Genomic DNA, 25,435 nt, shown 5'->3' with positions numbered 1-25,435 from the left:
CCAACCCAGCCGCCTCTGTTGAGAGGTGGGTCTCGGATTGCTCCCCAGCCTGGGCTTCTAGATGGGAGGGATCTCTGGGAGCCAGCACACTCATTCTTCCACGGAGATCGCAGCCCTCACTGGGGCCACCCCGGGGAACGCAGCCTGGGCCAGCTATGGCTCAGAGCTTCTGATACTGCGTGCTGCCCCTCATCCACAGTCGCTTATCTCTCCCTTCTGCTCTGGTTGAAACTTTGAATTGCAGAAACATTCCTGATAGATTAAATCTTGGAACTCTCCTCACAGCCAGCCGCTTGAATATCATTGTTGGAACACGCTTCTTCTTCACAACTCTGTTCTCGCGGGAGAATACTGAACCAGCTAAAGACTATCAGTAGCTCTCCTACGCCTTTGAGAGAAATCCATGGACTCTAACGCCATCGCTTCTGTAGCTTTGGTAGTCAAACAGCAAGCCATGCATTGGACAATTATGCAACCACGGGTTGCCTTCCTTCCGCATATCATCCAGCCTATGTATCGCTTTAGCCATGTTTTATTGCTTACTGTGAAATTAACCATTGCTGAAGTTACATGCCTTAATTTTAGAAGTTATGTTATTTGTTGTTGCTGCATTTCCGGGCCAGGTTCGCCGGAACTCTCTGCTACCGCCACCATCGTTTGCCTTCAGGTTTCACCCCGAAGCCCAAGACAGCCGCCGCCCTTCCCACCCCCCCCGTCGAGTTTTACGGGCTGCCTCTAACCAAGGCGGAGGTGTTTCAAGAATCTCCCCTTGTGGGAGTCCCCGACTTGTTTCCCGTAACACCAAGACTATTAATGCTGGCCTGTGCCCTTGCTGGTCCATCAACTCCACCTGTTCTTGATGTTCTGGCCTCCGAAAGCAGCAGGAACTTCGCCGACTTAGATAATCGTACGCCATTGATTGTTTTGTTGCATCACCAGGGTTGTGAGAATGTACATAATATGTGTTGCTTTAACTTCTGGATAATTCCCAGTTGATTCATATGAAAGTGCGGAGTCGTAAGAAGTTGTATCCAATCTTGAAATACGCATGTATTGCTCCTTATTGGTGGTCAGCCCTCTGGAGCTGGCTGCCGAGGATGGTTGGAGTGCTATTGTGCAGCCTCTGCATTGGTTTAATTTCATGCCTTCGCTATCGATCTTGTTTCTCGCTCAGTGTGTGTCCACATTGCCTGTAACGCGGTAAGAAGCTAATTTCCTTTACCCCGCAACCAAGTTCTAATGTTACACAAGCAGCCTCTCGGTCAGCTTGACCAGACGCATGGAGGAGACAAGGCCCCTTTAAATCACCCCTAGCATTTCTCGTCCTCTTCTAAAATGTAAAGGAGGAGATAGTAATGCACTGCTGACCCAGCAGCACCGGGTGGTAGAACGCTGGCACACCAACGACCTACGGCCTTCTGGTCGCGACCGCACTTCACTCCTCAACCCCCGTGATGAGTCACGGGTCATGAACTATCTGGCTCAGTCACCGGCCCCAGACAAAGGACAATGATGTGCCCCCCAGGTGAGGATTGTTTTAGACGCTTACGCCTCCTTCTCCTCAAGACGAGAGCCAGGTGTGAGATCATGCATCACATGATGATCTCCCAGGTCTCCTCGTCTCCCCGCCATCTCCTACCCACCTCCGTTACACTTCCACAATGAAACCCAATGTGCGCCAGAGACCAGCACAGGGCAGAGTTGTCAGGATCACTCTAAATCCCCGGCCTCGTTGCTGACGCCTCCACCAGATGAACCCTTCCTCCTGGGCCTCGCCTATTCCTTAGCTGCACGCACTCCCAAGTGGGATGACTACAAGGAGTTTGTAAGCCTCTTTGAGACTCCTTACAGTTGAGAAAAGTGGGATATAAATCTGAATCCTTTTTCTTCTGGAGCTGACATTCCAGCCTGCAAGACATCCTGTCTCATTCTCTCTCCTTTTCCTTTATCCTATCATTGTAAGCACAAACAAGTCTCGGTTACTGTTCATGGATGTGACAATTGGAGGACTCTCCCACCCCCCACCCCAAAAAGGGGGTGTTCACATTGGACCTTTGCAATAATTTTTTTCACAGCTCTTCCATTTGAGACCAAAAATGTGAGGAGGGCAGATAAAACTGATTACCTTATGGGGAGATGGGGCTCTCCACTAACTGAAGCCAAACAATTCCAGAGAGGAAAACTTAGTCAGGGAAAGACCACTAATAGAGTCTGAGAAATTTTTCCAATGCCTTTTTACATTGGTAGAAATGAATTTTTAATCACTGCCTATAACAATGCACCTTAATTCTGGGACAACAGTTTAATTTTACTCATAAAATATAAAAGGCAATAAAGTATGGAGGTCAGCAGTGCTTAGCTTTAGGAAATGCTTTCATTATGATTTAGATTTTAGTCATAAGTTAACTCAAAATCAATATTTGATGCTTGTACCGTATTTAAATTATATTGCTGAAAAGTACATTAACAATTTAATGCTAAAAACCTCCCTGACTTCTGACACAAAATAAGGAAGGGTCCAAGTAATAAACAATCAGGCACACTTTTTCAAGCCTAGTTCTAAGGCTTCATTATAAGCCTTCTACTGTATCTACTTGTAAATGATGCCTAAATAGTGTGAGGAAAAGTAGTCTGTTATGGGCGTTTTCCCCACAGCCAATATATCCTGGGATAAGGACATGAACCATCCTGATTTGGTCATGACTTCCGCATGGCTTCTGGGTCTCACTCGGGCCCGCCCCGCAAGATTTGCCTTATCCCCGTCTTTCAAAAAGCGATAAAATTGGTGGTTCTTTTGAAAAAGCCCATGCCAATTCGCTCCCATGCAAATACCGCAAGAGACGGGCCAGTTTATTTTTCCAGCTTCGCCGCCTGCTCTCCCTGCCCCTTAGCTGCAGCCAATCAGAACATCAGAAAAAATGGAACCTACGTAAACCTACGCAAACTACGTAAATGACGCAAATGTAAATGTTCATGTGGAAAATGAAAATAAACTGGGGGTTTGTGCATAATTCACTGGAGTTCTTCCTCCTGGCCTGAACGTGCTGACGAGCAGCCATGGGAAGGGAGAAGCTGGGATAAAAACACCCTGGGATATATGACCCCAGGTCTATCCCAGGATATTTTGTCCATGGGGAAAATGCCATAGTTATCCTCCAATCTGACCATGTCATCTTGCCCTCTGTATATATTTCCTGCCACAATGGGTTCCTAAAGATGTCTCTTATTTCTTATGCATATGTAGTTATACAAATTCAGTGGGTCTCAGTAGCATGCAATTAGTTGTACATAAGAACTCAATGGACCTAGATGAGGATGTTCATTCCCCTTCATATGAAAAACTGCACCTAGCCATTCAAATGGAACTCAAAGCAGCATTAAGGTGTGGATTTAGATGCTGGAAGCTGGTTCTGCAAGTGAATTTGTCTTGTTATTTTGGAAAGAAAACCGCTGATTTATTGTAGTTATAGATTTAAGGTAGAAATTGATAAGCATAATTCTTTTTGAACAAATATAAACTCAGCATGTTATAGTAGTAACACCTTTTGCAACTGCCAGTTTTGATACTGTAAGTGAGCAAATATGTCAGCATGGTGTCTTTGGATTCCATTTAGTTTGCTTTTTAAAGGTAGACAAGGGAGCAATCTGTACCTCCACCTACTGGAGAGTTTAAGAATTGCTATTAAAAGGACCTCTGTAGCATTTGCGATTGGATTGCTTCCATTTAACAGAACGGAATATACATGACTGGATTTTTTTGGTGACCTATTTATCATATTGTTCAGACTTCAGGACTACATTTTGAACGGTTGGTCTGTTGACATATATTTACATGTGTATAAAATATAGCAACACTGAAGCTAAGTATACTGGGGTCTAGCTAGCAATATTTGGGAACCATCTTAACTACCATGCAGGAGAAAAAGGTGATATATAAATATAATAAATAAACATGTTTACATTAAAACCAGTCCCATTGATTATGATGTATGCGGTGTTGTGTGTGGAGTTGCCACCCTCTAGATGGTGGTTGGAGATCTCCTAGGATTATAACTGATCTCCAACAGTGACAGAGATCAGTTCACCTGGAGAAAATGCCCACTTTGGAAAGTGGATTCTGTAGCATTATACTCCATTGAAGTTCCTCCCCAAACTTTACCTTTCTCAGGTTCTACCCCTCCCTCCCTCCCTCCCACCCAACCCCCACCCCCACCCCTAAATATCCAGGTATTTTGAGATCTGGAGCTGGAAACCCTATTTGTATGCCACCAGTGTCAGGTTAATATCTCAGTCTCTTGCTGGTTTATCTTCCAGCTACCAAAATTATACTAGGACACCAAAGCAAGATACTTTCCATCTCTAAGTGTCTGGGGCACTCTTCAACAGAACAAAGCAGTGATCAGTTCATACTGATAAAAGTTTTTCATGACCAACTCAATCCCACTGTTTTCAAAAGAACTGAGTGATAAACAAGTTTTGCTGAATTCAATCTTTTGTGCTTAGTTCACCTACAGTTCTTGTTTTAGTCCAGTGCTAAGAAAATGTACATTTTGATACCCATTTTAGAAGTGCTGGCCTTCCAGGACTCTTGTGACACAAGTTCTGTTACTCTTGTACACTTGATCCTATGCCCTTAAGCACTGACTTTATTGTCCAGAGAATTTACTATGCTCATCCTTAGATGAGTATCCTGGACTTTTTGAAGGGATCTTGCTTTTACTAAAACATTTTTTTTTGCTGCTAAGATAATATAAGAGATCCTAGAAAAACACGCTTTTTAAAAGAGTCAATTTTTGATAGCTGAACAGCAGCTATGAAAATGAACGTAGCATGGGGAAAACCCTTCAAAATATTGCCTTTTCAGTGTTTTTCAGTCTCAAGTTAGGAAAGAAGGTGAGGGACTAGCTTGGCCAGGTGCAGAATAGAATCAAGAATGGCAGGAAAAGTGACTGAGAAGCCCAGGGCCAGAGATGATGACTGAATGGATATGGTAAGTACTGGCCAACAAAGGAGCAATGTTGGGTTTTTAGATTACTTTTTTTTGGCTTAATTGGGTGAACTAGATTTCTATGTTAACATAAACTGCCAAATTAAATTAATGGGGAAGCTGCTTTCCTGAGACTCTTTTCTATAACAGTGGTCATAACTTTTTATCCAGTTCAGATAGAGCTCAAAATTTTGGATAATTTCTGTTGCTGGAATGAATTTCCATGAGCCATGGACTTCTCCCTGCCCCAAAATCCAAAATGCCCCTTCCCCAGAATGCTGTTCCTGGAGGGCACAGAATTTCAGGAATTGTATGAGAACATATTCAGAGAGCTGCCACAGGAAGATGAAGTTGGTGAAAAACACTTTCCTTCCTTACTTCATTGGAAATATTCATATGAAAATTTCATCGTATGTGAAAACAGGGTACAATACTGAATTAGATCCCATGGAGGATTTCTGTTGGAGGGTGATAGTTATAGCCATGAATTTGTTCTACTGTTTTAGCCATGGATTTAGCCATGGATTTAGCCATGTTTTAGCCATGGATTTGTTCTACTAACTGAATGTCAGATGTAAATGTATTTCTTGTTTATTTATTTAGGGATTTTACATGGTGCTTCTCCAGGAATATGCCATCCAGGAGCAGATGGAAAAAAACTATGCATTCTCACTTCAGGGTTATGTCCAGTTCTCATGTACTCCATGAACACTGACAAAGAGCTGCATCTTACTCGCTGAGTGGCAGAGTTATTATTTATGCCATAGGGACAGTGATGTACTCCAGTGCACCAGCTACAAATATTGAGCCTTCAACGAGGTTTCCAGACCTCTGGAATAGATATTTATCTAATGTCCCCCATTTACATAGTAAGCCCTAATATGTCAATGTATACTATAGAATGTGTTCCTTGTTCTTTGTTAATTAACATAATATCCATAATATACCTTAATTTACATAATGACATAAAATATAAGTTATATTCTATATCAGTGGTATCAAATTCACTGCCCTCCAGATGTTATGGACTACAGTTCCCATAATCCCCTGCCAGCACGATGCTGGCAGGGGATGATGGGAATTGTAGCCCATAACATCTGGAGGGCCACGAGTTTGACACCTATGCTATATATAAATAGGCATCCAGATATACTCAAAATGTGTCAGATCATCAACATATGCATCGTAGCTGTTGGGCAGGGAAGAAGAGAAAACTGCTGGTTCAGAGTGTGTCCTTCATCTATTTGCACACATACTTCTTATTCATCAGGCATACAAGTAAAGCCTGGAATACTCTAGACACACTTGGATATTTAGCAATTAAAATGAAATAATCTTTCACAAACAAAGAAAAAACTGGCAAGAACCCAGTGGTAGTCCAGCCTACATGAATCAAAGTTTAAGAAGATAAGAAAAGCCATGTTCAATGAGACCACAGGCCATGAAGTCCAACATTTTGTTTGCACAGTAGCTAGCCAGCTGACTCTATAAAGGCCACAAGCAAGGTGACTTCAACAGCATCCTCCTGCCTGTGGTCCTTACCAACTGATACAAAGAGGCATACTGCTGCTCTGGTACTGAAGGGAATAGATATCTATCATGGCTAGTAGCCATTGTGACTAATAGCACTGACAGCCCTATCCATGAGTTTTCCCATTTCCCCTTTAGCAGGTAAAAACAAGAACTATTTTGGAAACTTACCTCCTGTTTAAATGGAGATTGTACTAACAATCTGACTGGTTATGTCACCCCTGCCCTATGGAAACAATATTTTAACTTTCTATATTCCTTGATAGAAAATGCCCTTCTAGTAGGGATGGATCAGAGGGATATCCCAATCTGGCCACTGGTTTCACCACCAGAAATTCGTAGGTTGATTGACTCTTCTAAAAGTGGTAAAGCCCCAGGTGCAGATCTAATTACAATTGATCTGGAAAAAAACATAACACCTGGTGGTCTAAGATCCTCTCTGCGCTGTTTACAGCTATTGGCAGGTTGGGCATTATCCCTAAGGATTGGGAAACAGCTATTATAGTCCCCATTTTTAAAAAGGGGACTAGAAATATGCCAATGAATAAGAGTCCGATAAGTCTATTAAGTGTAGTAAGTAAATTATATGCAAAAACATCTCCTTTGGAAATTGAATAATTGGATAAATACTGAGCGAATCCGTGAAGAATCCTTAAAGGCTGGATTTAGAGAAGGCAGGAGCTGCTTAGACCATTGCCTGGTATTAAACCATCTAATTGCCAAGTATGCTAGAAAGGGATCGAAATCCTTTTACCTGGCCTTTATCGATTTAAAGTTGGCTTTTGACACGATTTCCAGAACAAAATTATGGAGCAAATTAGAAACTACCAACACAGATAAAAGGTTATTAATGCTAATTGAGGCCCTTTGTCACAATACTTACATAAAAGTTAGATGTGATTCACAAGGACATGTAACAGATTCCATCCTTACTAAGAGAGGGATAAGACAAGGTTGTTTATTAGCGCTTCTCCTATTTAACCTTTATTTAAATGATCTAATACTGTTTATGCGAAGCCAAGATTTTCCTCAGCCTAAGCTAGCAGATCGTCACATCTCGACACTACTTTATGCTGACAATATTGTCCTGTCAAGGACTCCTACTGGCTTGAAAAGGGCTTAAATGCTTTTGCCAGCTACTGCCAAAAATGACTTGATAATTAACTATGAAAAAACTAAAATAATAGCCTGTGATAAAAGGAAGACATTGCATAAATAGCAAATGGATTCCATCACTCTGGAACAAGTTCTATCCTATAAGTACCAGTACTTAGGGGTAATATTCCAAGGCAATGGCAATTTTAATCTGCGCTTAAGTAATGCATTGGCCAAGGCTGAACTGAGTATAAGTGCTATTAGAAATTAGAAAGGTGCCAGAAAATTAGATGCACCTGATTAACCAGGGGCAGCCATTGCTGCCGGGGTGAGCAACGCAGCAAAATAAGGGGGTTTGCATGGCCTGGTGGCATGCTGTGGAACCGGGTGCATTGATTGGCTCCCAGCCGATTTGGCGGGAGGAGCCTGGGTATATCTGGACGCCTCTCCCGGTCCGCGCCCTTCCCGGCGGCGAGACCCAGCAAGGCGTGGTGGTGCGGTTGGTGTCTCGCGTAAGGCCCGGAAGGAGACTGGTTACGGCCTTCTTGAGCTTGCCTTGCTGCTTTTCTTAGCTCTTCTTCACTTTCTGCGCTTTAACTCTCTAAATTTTCTTCTCATTTCTTCTTGGTCGTGACCAGTCTTGCTACGGCATGGGGCCAAAGCGAGCCAAGAGTCGGGAGCCCTCGGAGGGGCGGCGGTATCTTCGGGCAGAGCCCGAGCTCTGCTGAACAGGGTCAGGGCACAGACCGGCCCGGGGACTTCGGACGACGGCCCGGTCGTCGGGCGGATCGGAGCGGCGGCGAGGGCGGCCGCGGAGTTGGGCTTGTCCCCCGTTGGCCGGGGCAGGCCGGGGGGCCTGCAGGTGGAGTCTCCTCCAACCGGGGAGGTTCTTCCCGCAGTCCCGGGAAGCGCCAGACTGGTTTCCTCCTGGCCCGAGCCTGTCGGCGAGTCGGGTCCTGACCCCGCCCTGGTTCGCAACCTGGCGGACATGCTTATGCACCTATCCCAGGCCCTCGGAGGAGCGGCGGGCGAACACGGTCCCCCACCGGTGCAGGAGCCCCCCGCGTCGGGCGGGCGGAGCGGCGGGGGAGCTGCAGCTTTCGCCACTGGTCAGCGCGTCCACCTCGGTGGATGCATCCGTCGGCCCTTCGGAGCGAGAGATCAGGAGTAGGAGGCGCTCCTCAAGGTGTTCCCATTCCTCTAGGCGATCTCCCAGCTCGTCATCATCGGGTGAGTCCTCTGAGGATGATGCAGCGCAAGTTTCTGGGGAGTTTTGGGTTCACGGGGAGGAGGTGCCCGCGCTACCGCCTTGGATTGCTAAGCGCAGGCGTCTGGGGGGCGGGGAAGCGCCATCCCCCGGCCCGGCCGTAGACGACCGCGGCAACCCGCCCGGGTCCCACCTTCCCAGGAAGCTCCGGGAGCGGGCGCTCGACGGGTACTACGTCGACATTTTTAAGTTCCTGCGGCGGGAGGGGGAACCTGGTCTATCGGGCGGGCGGGCCGACAAAAAGCGGCGGGACCCGGTGGCAGCCGAGAGGAACTTTAACAACTGGCTGCAGGGTTTCACCGAGTTCCTTGCCCTTATCGGGGCTGCTTTTCCCCTGCGGGCTTGGCACCTGGCGGCGCATTTGGCGAACGTGCTGCGGGCGCGGGCACTGGCCGGCGAACCCGCTGCCATAGCCTACGATGAGGCCATCCGGAAGAACGCCTCGCACAAGAGCCATTTCCGTTGGGATCTCATTCACGACCAAACCTGGTTGGTCGTGGTTCAGCCCGCCATGCGTGTGGCGGCGGAGCCTTCTGCCCCTGACAAACCTGGCAGGGCTTACCAAGGGCGGGCGGGGGCGAAGGGGCTTTGCTGGGAGTTCAACCGAGGCGCTTGCCAGCGGCCCAAGTGCAGGTTCGAGCACGTTTGCTCCAACTGTTCTGGCAATCACAGCAGGGCGGGCTGCCCCAAGCCGGCTGGGCGCGCCCCCTTTCGGCAGGCCCGGTCGACCGGCGCCGGGCCTTCCTCAAAAGATGCCGGTGGCCAGGGCAGCGCCCCCACCCCCCCAAAATAGTGAGTTGCGCGCTCAGCTGCAGTCTTTGGCTCCCACACCCGTCAAGCTGGGTGTGCTTTTGGAGTGGCTTCAGCGTTACCCCGACAGGAGTGCTGCGCACATGCTGGGGGAAGGTTTTTCTTCAGGTTTCCGCATCCCATACCAAGGCCCACGCAGAGCTTACCAGGCGAATAATTTGAAGTCGGTCCTTGACCTCCCTGGAGTCGTAGCTGAGAAGCTCAGCAAGGAAATGGGGGCTGGTCGCATCGCTGGCCCTTTCAGCCGCCTGCCCCTTCCCAACCTCAGGGTCTCCCCATTGGCATTGTGCCAAAGAAAGCCCCAGGGGAGTTTCGTTTAATTCAACACCTCTCCCACCCCCGGGGCGATTCCGTCAATCATTTTATCAACCCTGAGGTTTGTTCGGTTCGTTATGCTACCCTGGATGAGGCCATCCTGTCCATTAGGCGGGCGGGTCAGGGCGCCCTTCTTGCAAAATGCGACATTCAGTCCACTTTCCGGCTCCTGCCCATTTCCCCCCTTGACTTTGAGCTGTTGGGCATCCACTTCCAAGGTAAGTGGTACGTGGACAAAGCCATGCCCATGGGCTGCTCCTTCGCTTGTGCAGCTTTCGAGACTTTCAGCACCTTCCTAGAATGGGCCTTCCGGCAGAGGGTGCCCACTGGGCTGGTGACCAATTATCTCGACGACTTTCTGTTCATCGGTAGGCAGGGCACCAGTGAGTGCGGCTTGGCATTGCAGGCTTTTCAGGCTCTGGCGGCTGAGCTGGGGGTCCCGTTGGCTCCCAACAAGACGGAGGGGCCTGCCACCGCCCTCAGCTACCTGGGCATTCACCTGGATACGGTTCTAGGCACGTCATCACTCCCAGTAGACAAGCTCTCCGCCCTCACCTCCCTGCTCCAGTCCATTCTCCTCCTACGAAAGTGTAGGGTGCGCTTGGTGCAGTCCTTACTGGGCCACCTTAATTTCGCCTGCAGGGTGGTGGCGCCAGGCAGGGCGTTCTGTTCCTGGTTGGCGAGGTCTTTGTCGGGCTGCAAGTCCCCTGACCACCACATCAGGGTCTCCCGGGGCATGAAGGAAGACCTGCAGGTTTGGTTGTCCTTCCTCAGAAGTTTCAACGGCACTTCCCTGTGGCAGTCACCTCTGGAGCCTGGCATGGAGTTGCAGGTGCACTCTGACGCCTCTGGGGCTTTTGGTTTCGGCGTTTACTATCAGGGTCGGTGGGCTCTGGGCCTCTGGCCTCCCTCCTGGCACTCACAGGGCATCACCAGGGACCTCACTTTCTTGGAGCTCTTTCCCATCCTGGTGGCGGTGCACATTTGGCACGATCTCTGGCAGAACAAAAGGGTGCTGTTCTGGTGCGACAACCAGGCCGTGGTACGCGTGGTGAACAGGCAATCCAGTAAGTCGGCACGGGTCATGCGTCTGGTTCGCAATTTGGTTCTTACCTGCCTCACTTTTAACATTTCTTTCAAAGCTGCTTTCGTTCCAGGTTTGCAGAATGAGATTGCTGACGCCTTATCTCGCCAGCAGGTGGATCGTTTTCGGCGCCTGGCCCCCGGGGCGGAGCTGTTCCCGGCGACAGTGCCGGCGTCCCTCTGGAACCTTGGCAGCGAGCAGTCATCACAGGTGTTTTGAACTCGTTGGCACCGGCCACCTGCAAGCAGTACGACCGAGCCGTGCGCGACTTTCTGAGCTTCGCTGCAACCACGGGGCATGATCTCCGCGGCGGGGTGGACATTGGCCTTCTCCTCGAGTATCTCGTCCGGCTCCACGGGCAGGGGATGCACCCTCGCACCATGGGGGTGCAGCTGGCGGGCATCGCCTTTTATTGCAGGGTGTCGGGTTTCCCTGACGTTACCAAGGCGTTCGTTGTTCGCTGGCTGGTGGCCGGCTGGCGCCGGGTCGGCCCCAGGCAGAGGGACCTTAGGCGCCCAGTCACCAGGGAGGTGTTCAAGGCGGTAATCGGGGTGCTGCGGCAGGTGTGCGCCTCACGCTTTGAGCACTTGCTCTTCACAGCCGCTTTTCACCTGGCACACCATGGGGCTTTCAGGCCCGGGGAATTGGTCGCCCCCACTAGGGATCGGCCTTCCAGCACCGCGCTGCAGATGGGGCACCTCGTCCTGTCAGGGGACATGGCCTATGCTTGGCTGGCTCATTCGAAAACCGACCAGGAGGGCCGGGGTGCATGGGTCACCATGCCAGCCTTACCGGGCGACGCCTCCTGCCCCCTCCCTCCCCTCATCGCGTGGCTCCGGCACAGGCCGCGGGTGGGTGGCATGCTCCTGGTGCATGAGGATGGGTCCCCTCTCACCAGGTTCCAGATGCTGGTGGTGTTCTGGGCGTGTTTGGCCCGGGCGGGGCTTTGGCCTGCATTCCTTTAGGATAGGGGCCGCCACAACCGCGGCGCTAGAAGGCAGGGCCCAGGAGGACATCCGCAATCTGGGCAGGTGGCGGTCGGGGGCCTTCCGGGCGTACATTCACCCACATCTGACCTGTTGATTCTTTCCACAGTGCCGCCTGGGACGCCGCAAACTGTCTTTCGGCAGGTGTGGGTCGTGGGGCACAGCCTCGTCAACCGAGCCGAGAACTACGCCTGCACTTCTGACTGGGGCCGGCATCTCGGACTCGGGGCGCAAGTAAGAATTGTTTGGCTGGGGCAGGGGCACATGCTGTGGCATGAGCTGGAGCCCAAGATAATTGAGTACATTTTCCAGTCGGCCACGCCGGATCTTCTTGTCATCCATTTGGGGGAGGAGGACCTCCCTGCCAGGTCTGGCCTTGACCTGTGTTGTGCGGTGGCCACTACGCTCAGGAGCCTTGCCAGGCATCGGCCTGGCATGACATTGGTTTGGTCTGCAATGCTGCAGCGGGTCCACTGGAGGGGAGCTGCGGACCCCATTGCCGTGGACAGGGCCTGCAGGAAGGTCAACAAGGCGGCCGCCAAGGTGGTCCTCTCCCTTGGGGGAGCAGTGGCGGACCACTCCGAGATCACCCGGGACAACAAAGACTTTTTCGAGCCGGATGGCATCCGCCTGACACAATGGGGCTTGGACATGTGGCTCCAGTCGATCCAGCACACTCTTCTTCGTTGCTTGCAGTTAAGACAGGCTCAGGCTTGAGGAGCTTGGGCAGTGAGCTGCAAGAGAGGGCAGCTCGTGGCGGGTTTGCAACGGTGTCGCACATCTGGGGAGTGAACGAGCCTTCCGGCTAGGGCTCCCAGGCTTGCTCCCTGTGGTAGGGCCGGGGGGTGGGGCAGGCAGGCAGGCCGGCAGGCCAGGCCGCTGCCCGTCACCCCCAGGGAGTGGGGTTGGGTCGGGCTGTCAGGCGGCCTTGGGGCTTAGCCGGTGCCCGACACCCCAGCAAGCACGGGAGGAGGACGGGCTGGGGGCGGCCTTGGGGCTTAGCCAGTGCCCGTCTCCTCAGCAGGGGCGGGAAGAGGGTGGAAGCAAGGAGTGTTATCTCTGGGGCTTCCCTTCCCGCCAGTTTCCCATGTTATTGGGATGTGATGTGCGACCCATTTGCCGCCCAGCTCTTATGTATATAGTTATTGTTGTTATGTGAATATTTAATAAACGGGCTGCGGCCCATTCCTTTTCCAGCCTGTCGTTGTGGTGTGGTTATTGAGCGGAGTAAGTCTCACCCTCTGCAGCAAATTAGATGCACCTGATTAACCAGGGGCAGCCATTGCTGCTGGGGTGAGCAACGCAGCAAAATAAGGGGGTTTGCATGGCCTGGTGGCATGCTGTGGAACCGGGTGCATTGATTGGCTCCCAGCCGATTTGGCGGGAGGAGCCTGGGTATATCTGGACGCCTCTCCCGGTCCGCGCCCTTCCCGGCGGTGAGACCCAGCAAGGCGTGGCCCACCCACCCTCCCTGTAATTTAGGGTTGGCGGGGTTTTTTGGGTCCTTACTGTCGCAGTCCTGGCGGGTTTGCAACGGTGTCGCACATCTGGGGAGTGAACGAGCCTTCCGGCTAGGGCTCCCAGGCTTGCGCCCTGTGGTAGGGCCGGGGGGTGGGGCAGGCAGGCAGGCCGGCAGGCCGGGCCGCTGCCCGTCACCCCCAGGGAGTGGGGTTGGGTCGGGCTGTCAGGCGGCCTTGGGGCTTAGCCGGTGCCCGACACCCCAGCAAGCACGGGAGGAGGACGGGCTGGGGGCGGCCTTGGGGCTTAGCCAGTGCCCGTCTCCTCAGCAGGGGCGGGAAGAGGGTGGAAGCAAGGAGTGTTATCTCTGGGGCTTCCCTTCCCGCCAGTTTCCCATGTTATTGGGATGTGATGTGCGACCCGTTTGCCGCCCAGCTCTTATGTATATAGTTATTGTTGTTATGTGAATATTTAATAAACGGGCTGCGGCCCATTCCTTTTCCAGCCTGTCGTTGTGGTGTGGTTATTGAGCGGAGTAAGTCTCACCCTCTGCAGCAATATCAAAGCAGCCTTAAAACTGTATAAGGCACAATTGCTAAACCAATTGATGTATGGGACCTCTCTTTGCATTGGTCACAACATGCAAATTGTGGAGAGAACTCGGGCAAAAAAAAGATCAGTTTTTCAAGCTTCTTCATGTATAACAAATGCGGCTTATTAGGCTGGGAGTGGGAGCATTATCAGTGGAAGCTAAGATATGGTTAACAGCGAAATACTGTTGGCTCAGCTTAGGATATAGAATCCCTTCAAGGGATACTTTCTGGAATTAGTAAAGAACTTTTTTTTTCACCCTGACATCATGGTCAAATTCCCACCGATGATTAAACGTGTGATACTCATACGAAATATCCAGGTTTGGTGCAAAATTCCTCACTGCTTTCCTCCCGATCACGGTTCTGGAACTCCTTGTCCGCTCTATCATGGGTTTTTCCCGGACCTGGACGGAAGTAGATCTTTTTAAAAACACTGTGATGAATCTGGATTGGAGGGGAGTGGTGGGGAGGATCTGGGGGTTTAATTTCCCACGGATGAGAGTGACATAGAACCACTCATCCAATCAGGTCACAGTGGGCTATGCGTGATGTGCGCGCAGCCTTTTTGTGGGGGAGTGCCGCGAAGCCTGGTGCTGGCAAGCTGGTTTGGTTCCATGTCTGCAAGTGCTGGGAGGGTGACCCAGCCTCAGTACCCCCACCTCAAGCCTGGTTAGATGTGCCACTTGCAACGCGCATTCCCTCCCTCCTGCCACACCACCACCCTCCCAGATCCCAAGCAAAAGTGCAGGGAAATCCGTCACGGTCCTTTCTCATACCTAGACTGTAGGGAGGTGAAAGCAGGACAAGACACGACACTAGATGCATGTGGCAGAAGAAGACTGAACCTCCATGTTGCCTAACTTTTTCACTGGTCTTTGGGAGAGCGGTGCTGCCTAGACTTTCTCCCCTTGCCAGCAGCTCCCATATTTCCCCTCCTTTCCCTTCCCTTCCCTCTATCTGCTTTCCCTTCAGCGGCGCCTGGACGCCTCAAGCCGATAAGGCAAGGGAGAAGCAGCAGGACAGCGGGTGCAGCCACCATGCAAAGAAGAAACCGGCCCAGCTGATGAGAGAGGCGCTGGCTGGCACCCACCCGCCCGCTAGTGGCTTTGCAATTGCTCACTCCAAAATAAAGTTCCCCCGGTCCATGTTTGAGCAGGGTTTTTTGACAGCTGGGCGCAGATGGCCTCTGCCAGATCTCCCGGGTTTGCCCAAGCAAAGTTTCCCATTTCTTCTTCCCACCTCCTCTCACCTTCCTCGGGACCAATAACAAGCAGCTCTGAGGTATGGGGAGGGGGGAGGAGAAAAAGGAAGCAGCATTGTGTTGTTTCAGTTTTGGGAAGACTTATCCACCACCCCCACCCCCCCTCCACAACCTGTGGAAGGCTCAGGCTCAAATTTCTTTGCCTCTTGACCCCCTGAAAAGCCTTATTTTTGCTTTCCTCCCCTCCCCAATGCAAAAGTTTGGGTGTGAAAACCTGAGAGACTTTGTGAAAAAATAAATCACCTGGACAGTTGCTGAGATCTTGGAAAGAACAGGGGTGGGGGGAGAGACTTGTAGAGGGAGAGGAAGCTGGAGAAACGAAGGGCCAGTGCAGGCGCCGCTGTTGTGAGGAGGTCCAGAGCCAGGGGGTACACTTGACAAGGAGCATGCAGACAGTAAGAAGTATTAGGTGGAATGTAAATATCACAAATAAATATCATAAATCAATAAATATTAAATTTAAATTTCAAGTACATCCAAAGGTATATTCCAAATCCATTAAGGATGCATTTGGCTATCCTACAGGCTGCCTATTTTGATTACCAATAAAACTTTTATGTACATGCTAATCATTTGTTTGGCTTTGGAAATAAACCCATTCCACTTCCAACCCCCGCCTCTTTTAACGTTTTTATTTTGCAGCTGCAAAAGCCTTAAGGGCTCCAGAAGTGGTGAAATGTCACCCAACTTTGCAATCTGTCTTAACAAATTGGAGCTGGGTTGAACATGCATAATGAATCTTTATTTATTTTTTACTTTGCACAGAAGATCCCCCATGCTGTATCAGTCTCAAAAGCAGCTGAAGGGTACAGTTGGGGATGGGGGCAGTTCAGAACTCCATGTAGGGTCTCCGACTTACTCCTCATTTCTGCTTGACTAGGTTCTATTTAATTAAGAACATAAGAACATAAGAATTAGCCTGCTGGATCAGACCAGAGTCCATCTAGGCTGCTTGATTAAACTAGGCTGCTTGTTTTTGGAAAGGCAGCAGGACATTTGGTACCGCTCTTCTAGAATTATATCTCTTCAGAATGCAGATGGGGAATCTTGTGTATAAGGAAGTCCTTGTCAAGCATTCTTCCCTGTGACAGTAAGCAGATCATTGACCCAGCATATGCAGTTTACCCATTATAGACAAGAAGACATTAGAGAAAGGGGAACAATGATGTTATTTCCCATTTCAAAAAAGTTCCTTCATTACTTAAAATAAGCTTCATTACTTAAAATAAAATAAAAGGTGTTTTTGCATAACTTTCATGAGGACATTTTTAAAACCACTTGAACACTGAAGAAAAATCTAACTTTTCTCTGTCATATTCTGTTAGACAGACAAAAAAGTGAGACCACTTTGTTAAACAAAATCTCTTATTTCTCATAACTGAATACATTATTTTATTCAATGGTCCTTCAGGGAAAACCAAGGGTAACAGATTGCTTTGGCAGTGCCTTGATCACAAAAGGACTCAGAAACCGAGTTCAGGGAGTTCAACCAAGCTTAAAGTACACTCAGACTGGAAATGATAGCCTTGATGTTCCATGTGAATCAAGTCTAGAAGTTATCTGTCATATAAAATAGGAATTATTACAAAATGGATTGAAATAAAAACCTACTGTATATACTGGCATATAAGACTACTTTTGAACCCTGGGAAATCATCTGTAAAGTCTGGGGTCGTCTTATACGCCGGGTACTCTTATATGGCGAATATATCCCAAACTCTGGAAATTTTAACTGGAAAAGTGGGGGGGTCGTCTTATACTCCCAGTCGTCTTATACGCCGGTATATACGGTAATTCAATGTAGGCCTACATTTTACCATAAGTAAGCACATAAGTAAGTTCACTTTACCAATGTCCAACGTCTGATGTTTAAAGCAGAAATTACCTAGCTCATAACTTGCCTGCAACTAAAATTAAAAAACCCCATTGCATAATGCTGTTAATTGCTCTAAATTTTCTTTTCATTCCCCACCCCCCCACCCCCCCACCCCACTCCACAGGTACGATCTAATCACTTCAGGTAGCAACTTCATAAAGCAACAGTCAGGAGCCTTGAATACTTTGCCAGAATCCAAACATCATCAGTGCAGACGTTAGCAGCTGGGTTGAGTTGCTGGTGCCCAGATCTAATCCGTGTAGGATTTAGGCATGTTCTTAGGTCACGTACATAAAAGCAAGGTCTGGGACATTCATCTTTACAATTTTTAATACATGGATTACAAATTCCAGTTAAAAGTTTTCAACTGAGATTTATCATCTGATGCTAAAACAGATAATTGCAGACATTTCTTTTAAAAATCATTTTATTTCTACCGAATATTGATGTTTTCTCCATATGTATCTTTATTTTTCTCTGGAGCAAATTTACGTAGCCTAGCCAAAATTGTAGTCCTAGGATATTCAGAGAAAAGGAAAGAGAAAAAAGAAAATACACTGATGCACAGATCCTGCTGCGCATAACAGCAATCAAGTTCCTTCATAATAACCGACTCATGGGATTTAGCTGATAAGCAGCAGATTATGAAGAGTAACAAGCTATCAGTTTTATACAGAAACACAATCTTGCAAAACCTGTTGTGTAACAGGCTATCACGTAATCATTTGCATTTTTTTGCTATCTGTGGTTTAAATAATAAATTCTTCTACTTATTGTCATTGAACAGTATAGAGATTTTTAAAAATCCAGTCCATTTTCTGAAGCTACTGCCATCACAATCTTGTTGCATCATCACAAGTGTTAATAAATATTAATTTCTTAAGATTCATTGCTAATTCAATGCCCTCAGAATGGTTTAGGATACATAATTCCAAGATACCTCAAAGAATATCAAAGTGACTCTGATGATACAGCAGTGCCAAGCTTCACTGGTATTCAGCTGGTATAAATGTAGCCCTAGTGTAGAAATGGGTGGTGACAGGAGCATGTCAGGGGACAGACTGGGGTTTGTTTATTTATTTCCTGTACACTTATTTCCCCCTCCCCCATCACCAAAATATCTGGGCAGGGTACAGTTGGCACAATAAGTCTCCCCAGTCTCTGGCATCAATATTATGTTAGCTATAATCCTGGCATATCCTTGCACACTACAAACAGAAGGGAAAAGCAATGGCCTCCCAGTGACACCTTCAAGAACAAGAGACACCCAAGAGATAGAAACAATCTTGTTATTGCATCTGACTAACACTACTTTGCTCAGACATCTCTCAGGTCACCTCAGGACCCAAAGACCCAAAGAAAAAGTTCTATTCTTGCAACTGTGGCTGCAGGAGAAGGCACCCCACCCAGGCAAGTGAGGGGGAGAGATGCCCCAAACTGTGACTTCTGCAACTATGACCCCCACCATTCTATTTGTTGCTCCATCAACCCTCTCTCCCTACTTCAATAGCTGCTAGTAGTATGTAGTATATAAAGGAAAAGCTCTTGTTTCAGATATGCCAGCAGCATTGCACCCCACTGTCACCACAATGCTGCCATAACCCCTACTGCATGTGGGGACACAGGAAGCACAATCACAAACCTGGGTATTCTCCAGTTATATCACCCAATATAATGCAGCGAATAATCACATTAATAGTGCCTGTTTTCTTGCAGGATCAGAAACCTATGGAGCTGTTCCAGCTGACACTGCAGACAAAATTTCATTGCACTTCCCACGAGGGATAGATAAGTGTTGATGCCAGAGCTGGGCCATGTGTCCCACAAGGTGCACCCCACCACATGGAAAAACTAGATGATGTTATTCATTGCTATTGTTATTCATTGCTATTGTGGAACATTATTCATTGCAATCTAGACATCTCTTTTTAGACTCTTTGCCAGAAGCCTTCTAACAAAGGGCAGAAGCCAGGATAGACTCAGTTCATAATGCAAAGCCAATCATGAGGTGAGCCAGCAACATGACCAACAGCTACAGTGACTAGAGTGCATCTAGCTACTGTCCTGTGGGGTTTTCAGCAGTTAGCATTCAACTGCATTTATGGGACGGTGTAGGGGAACATGCCATCCAAAATGACTGGCACACAGAGCAGGAATAAGCATGGCTCAAGCCAAGGAACTAGGATTTGTAAAAGCTCTGCATTTCCACTATGCTTCTTTGTCTTCATGAATGGCACTCAAACCCATGGACTGTTTGCCATACCAGTGCCTTTCCAGAATGAACTACTGGGGAAACGAGTGGAATACATGTTACGATTGTGCACTTGTGGGTCCTTTCATTATTGTTATTGCCTGCTCCTTACCTGGTGAATGGCTGGTGCTTCCATATCTGTCTGCCATGGATGTGCCATTGGCATATGGTATCATGATCAGTGGGTTGCCCTGAGCGTATTATGTACACCAGTATAATTGATATATTCTCATAATGTCTTTTTTAACTTTTATCTTCACTGCACAGTGGGCATGGGATACCAAATAACAGCTTGGAGTTCATGATTCATCAGAGTCTTTGAATGGGGCTTCCATCTGATATAACTTGTAGCACCCTACCAAATTTCATGTCATGAAAGACTCTTTCAAAATAAGAGTCTGTTTCATCTGCTGCATGAATCAGATGCTAGAGATATATATCACTAAGAGTTATTTTCTGGCAGAGGATGTTGGAAATACATGTTCTGCAGAAGGAAATCAAATGATAAATGGAAACATTCTCTAAAGGGGGATCGTTATTTGGGTGACATAAGTAGGGATGTTTTGCAGTTCATCTGACAAAATCGTTTGAATCTATATAGGCCGTAGAATCTGCATAATAATCTTCCAGTTTCCAGTGCAATGTTTCAAAAGTTGGTCGTTCTTGGGGTTCAACATTCCAGCATTGCAGCATGATGTTATACAGCTCTTGAGGACAGTTCTCTGGCTGAGGGATTCTGTACCCTTGATCCAGTTTCTGGATTACTTGAGGGCCCATCATACCTAGAATGGAGTTTCAAAATACTGATATTGTAACACATGTAGAGTGCTCATTTAAATTGGAGCTGGGTCAGGATCCCACCAATATCATTGATTTGAAATATATTCCCTTGTAGAATTTTCAGCTTCTAAAATCCCTGTGTTCATTTAATGTTTTTATTTATTTCAATCAATCAAAAACCTTTACTAGGCATAATTTATTTATTTGTTTATTTACAGTCTGCCTTTCTCACTGAAATTCAAGGCAGATTACAAAATTTAAAACAATGTAGTAGGAACTGTATACAACATTTAATAGTGTAATAAGGTTGGATTGCAAAGTTAGAAACCAATCCAATAAAAGCCAACATGAGACATAACATACAAAAATGGGAAAACTAAATGATAGGTACAAGATAGCAGGCTCTGTAGACTTTGATCAGATTATTGCAGTTTTTACAGAAATGCATATCAAGAGAAGTGATCCTTTAGATATGTCAGTCCCAGGTCATGAAGGACTGATAAAGTATCCTGCTTTTTTACTTTCTTCTTACCTTGGTAAAAAGCATATGATTAACTTAGGCCGCTTCCGCACAGCCCATATACGACGGCCTGGGGGCGGTAAAAACGCCGCCCCCAGGCCGCCGTTCGCACAGGCGCCGCTGCTGCAACGCAGCAGCGGCGACCTGAATGCTCTTCCCTCCCCCCAGGGTAGCGTCAAGCCACCCTAAACAACAACCCTTTAAAGGGGTTGTTGTTGGGGAAGGCGTCTTCCGGCGGCCCGGTCGCGAACTGCCCGGAAGACGGCTGTCTCCGTCTCCGCCCACTCCGCGGTGTGCAGAGTAAGCCTGCTGCAGGTGCCCGGCCCATACACACTGTCCTCGACCTCCAGGGAGTCGGAGGGCAGCATCGAAGCGAACTCTGGCGACCAACAAGCGGCAGGCGACTGGCCCGATGAAGATGTAAGCGGCGAAGAGAAGCGGCTCGATGTGGAGTCGCCTCCGCTTTGCCCGTTCGCATGCTTGCATGCAAACGGGCTTGCGCCCCCACGCCGCCCGCACTCTTGGCGGCGTGGGGGCGGAAGGAGGCCGTGCGGAAATGGCCTTAGAAAGATGTTCAGCTAGATAAAAGACCAAAGAAAAACTGAACTGGTTCCAGCTAAGCAAGTCATGAAGACTGGAATCCACTGGTTTGAGTACCCGATTGGCTTCTTTTAATAGCTATGAATTATGTTCCAATCCACAAAATATGTGCCATTCAGAATATTTTATTACACAGGCAGCATTTAAGATCTTGTATTGTCGAAGGCAATAGAATGCTGCTGGAACACGGCCATACAGCCCGGAAACCACACAGCACCCCATTTAAGATCTTGCCAGACCTACAAATCCATTGAATGAAAAAGAATAATCAGGAAGAAAAGACATCAAAAATATTCTTTTAGTACAAATCACTCACCTGAATAAGGCATCTTTCCATATGTTATTATTTCAAAGAGAAGTATTCCAAATGACCACACATCAGATTTAATGCTGAATTTACTGGAGTGAATTGCTTCAGGAGCTGTCCATTTCACAGGTAGCTTTGTTTCATGTTTGGCTTCATATACATTTTCATTTTCCAGCTATTGCATACAAAACAACAACAATCTAGTGTCAAATTATAACTGCTAGATTTGAAGGATTAGATTATTAGGGGCCTTTCCATTTGATATGCTATGTTCAAATCCCACACTAAGAAAGAAGTAGTAAAGTTAGCATTGAACTAACATCAGAAACAGAAGTAGGAAAGATACTCAAGATAGCACAGGAATACTGGGAAGAAACTTATATGCCCCACAGCCTTAGGCACTGAAAGCTGTCCCAAATATATGTGATAAATCTGGGTAGAGGTTTTGAAGGATCAGGGATAAACATTTGGGAATATTCCCTGTGACATTACTAACAAGTAGCTTATTTTCTGCAACAGAACTTGTAGTCTACAAGGAGATAAGCCAGGACTGCTTGTGATTGGCTGGCTGCAAAAGGCAGGTTTCTAAAGGCTGTGTGAGGAGATTTTGGAAGGAGTTCTAATCTGAGTGCCAGAGTGGATGCATATGTGTGTGTCTCCATTTTCTGGTGGTTTGAAAGCTGGTAAATGGTTGTATGCTGATTGGGCTCCATTCTAAGCTGGTTAAACTACTCTGTTTGAGAGACTGGAGGGTCAGATTAAAAGGAGAATCTTTACTACATTCCTGGTGAAAACTAACAAACAACAGTGACACTCAATAAACACATGGGTTGCTTGGTTGTTTGAGGGAAACCTCACTCAGATATTAAGCAGGAAAGCTTATGAGTTGAGGCAGACAAAAAGAGAGATTGATTTCCTGAGGGTTAGCTGGAATTCCTCATCTTTTAAGCAATGTGTAGGTTAAACAAATTTATTGGAGAGGGTTGTCTAGAAGTTAGTGTTTCAAGGAACTGTCTTGACATACTTACCTGAGGTAAAAGGAAGGTCTTTGGAAACAACAGTAAGAACTGAAAATAGAATCACCTAAACTGGTGTTTTTATATATTTTAAATAAATTGAATGTAATATCTTGAAGACCTGAGCCAAACTTAAATTCTTACTAACTACTTGGATACACTATGCCAGCCTCTTATTTATGAAAAGTTGTTCCTCTGCCAAAAAACATTTCCCCTTTGGTGTATGTAAATAAAAACCTCTTGTTCATCATTTTACTTTAAAGAACCTCTGGTGCCTGCTTTCTATTTTCTGGCAGAGGGAAAGGGGTTAATTTTGTGTTCCCTCAGAGAGATTTCTCTACATGTCTGAACGATGACCAGCCGAGCAGTTAAAGAATAGTCTATTATAAATTATAAAGATGGGGAAAACACAAAATGACAAGAAATTAAGTAAAAGCACCATATTAATGCTGCATCAAAAGTACAAAAACCCATTGGTAGCTGTTCAGTGAACCCTGAAAGTGACAGTTGGAACTTTTGGCAGGAAAACTCCTGTGAGCACCTTTCCAGAGCAGGACAAGAAGAAAGTATGTCTTACATTCCCCAACCCAGATCTTATCTTTAAGATACTAAAGTCCTTAGCTCTTCAACAGACCTTTTTTTCTCTTCCCCCCACTGTCCTTTCCCTTATAGGAACAAGAGGGGAAGTCCTCCAATGGATTAGAAACTGGTTGAGAAACAGGAAGCAAAAGGTGGATGTAAATGGGAAGGTGGATGTAAATGGGAAGTTCTCACAATGAAAAATAAAAAATTGAGAGCTATAAATGTAGGGAGTGGTGTCCCTCAAGGACCCGTTTTGGGGGCAGTGCTCTTTAACCTATTCATAAATGGCCTGAAAGCAGGGGTGGGTAGTGTGGTGGCCAAGTTTGCAGATGATATCAAATTATGTAGGGTGGTGAGAACCACAAAGGATTGTGAAGAGCTCCAAGTGAACCTTGATAAATTAGGTGAGTGGGCTAAGAAATGGCAAATGCAGTTCAATGTAGCAAAATGTAAGGTAATGCACATAGGGGCAAAAAATCCAAGCATACACACATACAGGGGTCAGTTCTATCAGTCACAGACCAGAACACAGTACTCCAAGTGCGGTCGCACCAGTGCTTTATATAAGGGCATGACAATCTTTGCAGTTTTATTATCAATTCCTTTCCTAATTATCCCCAGCGTATAGTTTACCTTTTTCACAGCTGCCATGCATTGAGTTGACATTCCTATGGAACTATCAACAAAGACGCCCAAATCCCTTTTCTGGTCTGTGACTGATAGAATTGACCCTTGTAGCATGTATACAGTTTACAGGCAAGTGTGAAGCCAAGGTTCTTTGTCATTGACATCCTCAGTAAAATCATCTTTGGTAGTCTCCCTTTGGTGGTCTCCCTGCCTGGTGCTGCTGCCTCTTGCGCTGCAGGAGGCAGCGGCACCAGGCAGGGAATGCCGACCCTGATTAGCTTCCAAGATCTGATGGGATCAGGCTATACCATGCTATCTTCCCCCCATTAGTAACTATATTACATTACGTTATGTAAAATCAGTGCTTGCTCCAATTGGATTTAGCAATGTCCTTTGCCAAACGAAGCCTGGGAGACAGAATCTTTGTTCATTCATTCCCAGCCCTTGTTTTGCCAACTGCACATGAAATATTGAGATGAGCTTGATTAATTGGGGCTTACTAATGCAAATCTAGAATTTGGCAATGACAGCAGCACATGCCTCTTGCTGGCACCACAGTCAGAGGACTCATGTCTGGCCTTCATAAGAAGACAAGGCGACAGCAGGAGCTAATGCATTGGAGAACCTTTGTTTAGTGATTAATTGCTGGCACCAAAGGGCCATTGACTTTGATAATCATCTTTTAAACAGTTCTAGGACTAAAAATACAGACTCTGAGAGATGTTAATTGATATATTGGTTCAAAGTGCCACCAATTAATTTAGGCAAAGAAAGCTCACAGGCATTGGGGAATAAATGGAAAATTATTTACATGTAATTTAGGTTTTCTGAGGTTAGCCTCTTCCACAAAACTTCTTCTTAAGGTTTTTTATTTTCTATTACTTGGAAATGCTTTCAGATATTTCTCAATTCTTAAATGAATCCTGGGGATGCTGGTATAATATTATTCCACTTATAAGGCATGTTTTATTCTACTTTATTGACTTGTAGGGCCATTTTAAAACAGCTGAATTGATTTTCTAAATATTGAGCTTTCAATATAGAATATGTACATTCATTTATAAAAAGCTTAATGGTTCTTTTTAAAATATATGGTCCTCTGATCCTATACATATTTTGTTTAAATTAATGGGACTATCTATTGCATTCTAGCTTCAAATGTACACAAAGGGGAACTTCTGTCTCTAGATCTACTTATACTCCTGTAATGCCAGTGTAGTAGTCCCAAGTAACAATTTCACAAATGTCCTGGTCCACTAAATAAATATATTTCATTTTTAAAAGCAATATTGTAACATAGTTCATAGGGAAAGGGGCAGAGATCCTAGCTACTGCCTTGGTAGAAGCATATGCTATGTGACTATAACAACATCATTGCTAAAATAGTGTTTAGAGGCATTTTCCACACTGCATAACTACACCGGGGTAGAACCGGGATTGTAAATTCCAGGATAATTTTATCCCTGTTCCTCCCTTCGCACAGCTGTACG

General features: G+C 46.9%; 1 protein-coding gene across 1 annotated transcript in view; it reads right to left on the bottom strand.

Annotated features, from left to right (window-relative positions):
• Nucleotides 1-17,511: 17,511 nt before the first annotated feature.
• The window catches only part of FRK (fyn related Src family tyrosine kinase), a 74,017-nt gene continuing 66,093 nt past the window's right edge, over nt 17,512-25,435 (bottom strand). Inside the window, exons 7-8 of the mRNA XM_048492472.1 lie at nt 21,730-21,895; nt 17,512-20,295 (exon numbers count right to left, since the gene is read on the bottom strand). Of these exons, the coding sequence (XP_048348429.1) occupies nt 20,084-20,295; nt 21,730-21,895 (378 nt within the window). The 3' untranslated portion in view covers nt 17,512-20,083. The remainder of the gene's footprint in view (nt 20,296-21,729; nt 21,896-25,435) is intronic.

The sequence above is a fragment of the Sphaerodactylus townsendi genome, linkage group LG01 (assembly GCF_021028975.2).
Source record: "Sphaerodactylus townsendi isolate TG3544 linkage group LG01, MPM_Stown_v2.3, whole genome shotgun sequence".
NCBI lineage: Eukaryota > Metazoa > Chordata > Lepidosauria > Squamata > Sphaerodactylidae > Sphaerodactylus > Sphaerodactylus townsendi.
Note: the sequence above shows the minus strand (reverse complement) of the source record. Positions and strands in the feature narration are given on the sequence as shown.